The 6,221-nt window shown below is 38.3% G+C and overlaps 1 protein-coding gene across 1 annotated transcript; it reads right to left on the bottom strand.

Annotated features, from left to right (window-relative positions):
* Positions 1-336: 336 nt before the first annotated feature.
* Positions 337-930, bottom strand: LOC146577692 (stonustoxin subunit beta-like; the record flags this gene model as incomplete). Its single annotated transcript, XM_085268429.1, has 1 exon — positions 337-930. A coding segment is annotated over one exon (594 nt), but the record flags the coding sequence as incomplete, so codon positions are not given.
* Positions 931-6,221: the final 5,291 nt, after the last annotated feature.

Below are 6,221 nucleotides of genomic sequence, written 5' to 3'. Positions count from 1 at the left end.
ATAACTTGTGATTTACAGACTGTTCTTTATCTTTTCATTGTCGTCTGAAACACAGAAAAATATCAATGTTGGAAAATATGACATTTATATCTAGTTTCTACAGGATGGTTTAATTCTCCAAAGGCCACCACAGACATGACGAAGTTATTTCATCATTATAATGCACAAAAACAAAAAGCAGGATGAGCCCTGCTGCTCACCAAACTTGTGTTGAATAATAATTTGTGAATCATTTAGTTTAAAACATCAACTGACTGAATCCATGAATCTCATCATGTGTTTCTGAGTGAAAGACACAGACATGAACAGACTGAACTGTTTCTCTAACAGGTAAGACTAACTACAAAGAGTCAATTCATACCTAAGTGTGCCAAAAAAGTCTGAAATACCCTTCATGAAACCAGTCGATGGATCCCAGAACCCAAATCCAGGATAAAGAGGTTCAGTGAATGTGGTGTGGAAGGTGTGGAGGTGGATCAGAGAGTCAGAGGAGACTCTGTAGAAGGACAGAGTGCCAGCAGGACAGTCCACACACACTGCTACTCTGTTAGAGACAGAGGAGGAGGAGATGGGTGTTTCTCTGTTATTGTGCCACACAGAGGAATAATGATCAGAGCAGCAAAGACTCCAGGACTGATCATTTCCACCAAACACACACTCATCACTCCTTCCTTTCCTTTTGATTCCTCTGTAACTCACTGATATCCAAGCCCTCCTCGTCCACTCGACCTCCCAGTAACAGCGACCAGTCAGACCATCTCTACACAGCAGCTGTTCACAAACATCAAATCTGTCTGGATGATCAGGATGTGACTGAAGCTCCTCCACATGTGTCACCTTCCTGTTGTTGTCAGACAGTTGGAGCTTTGTGTTCACTGTGTTTGTGTCGATTGTGAGTTGACAGGAATCTAAGTTCAAAATACTTATTAAATATATACATCATTGATTTAATGCCAAATAATTTCATTTCCAACATTTACAATAAATTAATTAAAAATTTAATGATTCTTAAATAAATGTAATTAATCAATTAATAACACATTTAATTAATTATTTAAGAATCTATTTATTTAATTCATTTGGGCCCTTCTAGCCCTGCAGCTGTGCATGTGCTCACATATCCACTGGTATGTATCCTACAGGTATTCTCACAGCAGTGCTGCTGAACATTAAATGACCAGCAGATGTCAGTTCTTCATAATAAGCAGTTAAACTTTGTGTGATCTGCCTTTGGGTGAAGCAACAAAGCCGGAAAAATTGGACACATTCACAGAGCTTTACCACACCATCACTAGACAACAATGGAATTATTTTAACTAAAAACAAATAATCAGAAAGTCTTCTGCCTGGTCTCGTACCTCTGTGTTTCTGTAACATGAATAATGAGCTGAAATTCTCCTCACGACACCACCGATCAGCTCGAAGGGCCCTCGAGTTTACCTGCATGCATCCTGTTCACCTGTCAGCTGTTTAACACCTGCTGCTTATTCAGCAAACACGCCCACATTACCTGGTGACAGTCACAGTTTAATGCGGGCCGCTGTTTGTCAATATAAAATAGTTTAGTTCCAATATTGTGCACATAATTTGCAAATGCACCATATTTTACAGACCATGAGGCTCACTGGATTATAAGGCGCATTAAGCGAAACAAAAATGTCGCATGAGTCAAACTTTACTCAGCTCATTCTTCTTGCTTCCTCCACTTCCGTACCATTGATTCATTCATGTTTAATTCTCTCACAGCTGCTTTATTCCCATGTTGGGAAGGGCGATGGACACTAAGATAACTACAGAATACTTTATAAGTGAACCTGATGCTTTAATCAGGATTTGGGCTATTTGCATTTAAATTAAATCAGTAATATAGTTCTGCCACTTATCTGCTCTAATGACTGGAAATCTGATATCCAGTCACCAGCACAGCTCACTCACTTACAGTCACTGACTTCACTGTTTTTGCTCCTGAGCAAATCAGTTTGTTTTAGATTAAAGTTGTTTCATAACTGCATCATTTTACTGAAGTTTAATGTGTCAGCAGAGCACATGTGGAACTGAACCATTCGCTTGTCTTAATTATCTGATGTTTATATGTGTTACACTTTTTTAATCTTTAATTTTAAATTGAAACTAACATTTAAAAACATTTGGTACAATGTGGAAAGAGGAAGAGTATTTCCAGCAGGAGCAGAAACGTCTGACTCAGCATGACGATGCTGTTGGTGGATACTGAAGAGCTCAGCCTGTCAAGACAGGATTAGGTTATTGTTTTTAAACATGTTTATTCAATTATATTCTGAGGCCAGTTATCTGGTATAATCTTTGGAAGTCTATTAAAATAAAAATGAAATCAGATGTGTGGACTTTTGGTTGTTTTTGTTTTGTTCAATAAGCAGATGTTGGTGTTTCAGCAATGCAGTAACTTAAGTTTAAAAGGCTTGTTAGAACCTATGAAACACATCATACAGACTTGTGGACATTAGAAGACGACTAATAATCATCATGAATAAGACTAAAGGCAGGAAGGTGTCCTTTATAACTAATAATATTAATAACTAATAATATTAATATCATAGTCTGTCTGCAGCTGAGACAATACAAACTCAAACTGTGGGGAGAAGATTATATCACTTCAGTTTAAATTGACCTTAAGTGCCACATTTTCACAGACTTCTTTATTTACAGCATTTTTTACGTGCTGTATAGATTATACAGTTGGGTCCATAAATATCTGGACAGAGAGAACTTAGTTTCTGATTTTGGTTCTGTACATACACTAAAATCTATTTTAAATGCAACAACTCAGATGTGTTTGAAGTGCAGACTTTCAGCTTTAATTCAGGGGGTTGAACAAAGAGATGCAGAAAAATGTGAGGAACTAAAGCATGTTTAACACAATCCCTTCATTTCAGGGGAAATGTGGAGGAAAAATTAGAAAAATTAAATAACTTAATTAAATTAATTAAATCATAAGATTGTCAGCTGATAACCAGCTTCATGCGACCGCTTATCCTGGTCCCAGTGTTAGGGTCAGTGAATCCAGTTAACAGAAAGATATCCTGGATATACTTGACTGACTTTTTAGACTCAAGATTAATAATCATTATAAAAATTATAGTCTAACATCCAGAAATCTGCACGATGTGTTTCATTATGTCTAACAAGCCTTGTACAGTTAAAGCTAACAGTTACTACATGCATCAGTACATTTCTATATTTTTATATCTATAAAATAAATCTGACACTTGCCAGACTTTATCAAAGGTGTGAGCGTCACAGCAGATGCCTTTGTGTCAAAGTAGCTGAGGATCAAACAGAAAAACATGAAGGTTTTCCTGGCCTGGGATTTTATACAAATATTCTGCAGTACATCAAAAACAAAAGAAAACCATTAATGAACATATGAACATGACCTGATGCTGCTGACGTGAAGCAGAGCAGAGTTACAGAGGTTTGATTACAGACACAGCTGAGCATTTTGCAATTTTGCATCATTTTAAAAAGTTTAAATTTGTTCAGTATTGAACGGCAGAAACGAGGCTTTGTTTTCAGAAGTAAGTAAAAGAAAAAAAAACAGCGGCCGACAGGCTGTAAGAACGGTAGACTTGTGCATAACAAGCAAGCGAATAATGCAGAAAACAGGAAACTGTTCTTGAAGTACAGAGAGAGAGAGAGAGAGAGAGAGAGCTGTGCATGAAGTGTGATTTTATCCTGGTGGCAGCAAAACAATCAGAGGGAATTCATGACGATGTTTATGTGAAGCGTAGTTTGGAGCTTCTTTTGCTGCTGGTTTACTCAATATTGTTTGGAGAGAGATCAAACCTGCAGCTTCAGAATCAGCGCAAAAAGGGCGTAAACACAAAGCGTGGAGCCGCCGAAACATCAGAATCAGCGAGCTGTCGGCTTTCAGCTCGTGTCCGTGCCGTCAGGTGAGAAAGTCACATCTCACTGATTCTGATGCGTCGGCGGCTCCGCGCTTTGTGTTTACGTCTTTGTGCAGAATCCGTGTTCCTGCTCTCATTTACTGTTTTAGCTGTTTGGTGGTTGTTGAAACTTTGGGAGGTTTAACCTGAGATTCTGGTGTTTTGGCCAAAATAAATTTATATTAAAAATCGATTCAGGATTTTAATGAATCGATATCACGTTATCCAAGCCAGAATCGATTTTAATCGATAAATCGATAATCAAAACCCACCCCTGATGCATATACACGGGTCACACTGCTTATTGAAACCCCCCAAAGATCAGATCTTAATCAGACAGGTTTTTGTTTTCAAAGTTTAGACTTTGCTTCTATTGGACTTTTTATCAGGAACACGTGCTTACTTTCTGCAGGAACAGTTGAAACTAACATAAATAACTCCAGAGGTGATAGTCAGCAGGGGGTTTACAAGTTGTGGCCGCGTTGTCGGCGGTATGAGCTCGACCACTTGCAAGGTGAGCTGGCAGACATCACTGAACTCATCAGAGATGATCAGGTTCATTTTGACAAAGTGAGCAGATATTTAACCTCCTAGGACCTGGCGTCCACATATGTGGACATCACAATTTGGGTTGTTTAGACCAAAATACTACATTTTGCTCTACAAGGGCCTGATATCCACTTACGAGGATGTTACACTGCCACTGTGCTATCAAAATTTTAGACAAATATCCTCATATGTGGCTCTCATTTTTCTCAGAAACAAAAAATGTGGTAATTCTTTGTTTTTACATTCATCAGGTCCCAATCAGCCCAAATATCAAAGAGAAATTAAAAATGAATGCCACGGAGGAGTTTGGGTCTTAGGAGGTTAAAGATTATGCCACTACATTCTTGTCTAGAAGATATTAAAGTGTATTTGGTGACACACAAAAAAGGGTAAAGTTTAAGTATAGTTTGGGTCCACACATGTCCAAACCCTGGTGTGTAGGCCTACTTAGTTTTGAGGAATTGTCATGGGACCGGGGTCTGGGTGACCCAGGGCCTGTAAGAAGTTATGGACATGTGTGTTTTTGGTGCTGCTGTCTCCTGTTTCCATGTTTGTGTATCTAGGTGTGTGTGTGGGTGTGTCAGCCAGGAGCCTGGCCACACCTGCGGAGGAGAATTACTCACACCTGCAGCTGATCAAGCCTCGTCAGAGGAGCTACTTAGGAGTGTGGTGGAGCTGTCTCCGATGCTGGATCATTGCGTAACTTCACGTTAGTCTCTTGGCGAGTTAGTTAAGGTTAGTCTGCTGGATTGTGGTGTTGCTGACGGCTGCCTCTTTGTTATTCCCCAGGAGGAGTGTGGAGACGAGAGGGCAGCGAGCACGGGGTGCTCAGACACTGAGGAGTGGAGACAAAGAACACTAACACTGGCAAGAGGACATGTCAGAGTCGGGAACGCACTGGGGATTTATTGTTGTTTGGATTATTTTGCATCACTGTAAATAAACGCACTGACCTCATCAAAGAGTCCAGCATCGGGGTCCTCCTTCCCCTCATCATAGTCTGCCACGCAGGCCGTGACAGAAAAGCCCACTAAAAGAACGCCCACCAGACCAAAGCAATGGTTTTGACTTGATCAGCATTAACCCCGCCCCCTGACTTTGATGGGTGAAGCTGACAAATAAAATGTATTTATGAACAGCGATGCAGGGCCAGGAGTAGCAACGTGAATTAAATAAATACATCATTAAATAATTCATTAAATGTGTCAGTAAAATAATCAAAATAGAAAACAAACCAATAATTGATTAAATATGTAATTAACTAATTTGAATTGTATATAAACAAATAATGAAACATTTTAAATGAAATTAATGGATAATTTATTATTAATATATTTCTTTACTTGATTATGTACATTTTTAAATTAATTACTGAAATAATTAATTCATTAGTGATGTATTAATTTAATACAACCATAAAATACCATAAAATTGCTAATTTACTCAAAATCTATTTAAAACATCAATATTAAAGGTTAAATTATGATAATGAATACATGCAACTATAACTGATGACATAAAAATGAGGATTTCTTAAGCTGAAGCCAAAGTGCTGACTCATTTGTCATGTTACTCTCAAATGTTTTCCCTAATAACAAGAACATAATTACACTTTAGCCACAAGAGGGCAGCAGCATTAATATAAGTCACATGTATATAAAGGTACAGTGATTATATTACAGTGATTTTGACAAAAACAAAACAGTTGATGGCAGTGTGTTTTTCCATGACAGAATAATTACGCACACC

The sequence above is a fragment of the Mchenga conophoros genome, linkage group LG3 (genome assembly GCF_057382185.1).
Source record: "Mchenga conophoros isolate Kocher_MC1m ecotype Shallow Benthic linkage group LG3, M_conophoros_male_GT1.1, whole genome shotgun sequence".
Classification (NCBI taxonomy): domain Eukaryota; kingdom Metazoa; phylum Chordata; class Actinopteri; order Cichliformes; family Cichlidae; genus Mchenga; species Mchenga conophoros.
Note: the sequence above shows the minus strand (reverse complement) of the source record. Positions and strands in the feature narration are given on the sequence as shown.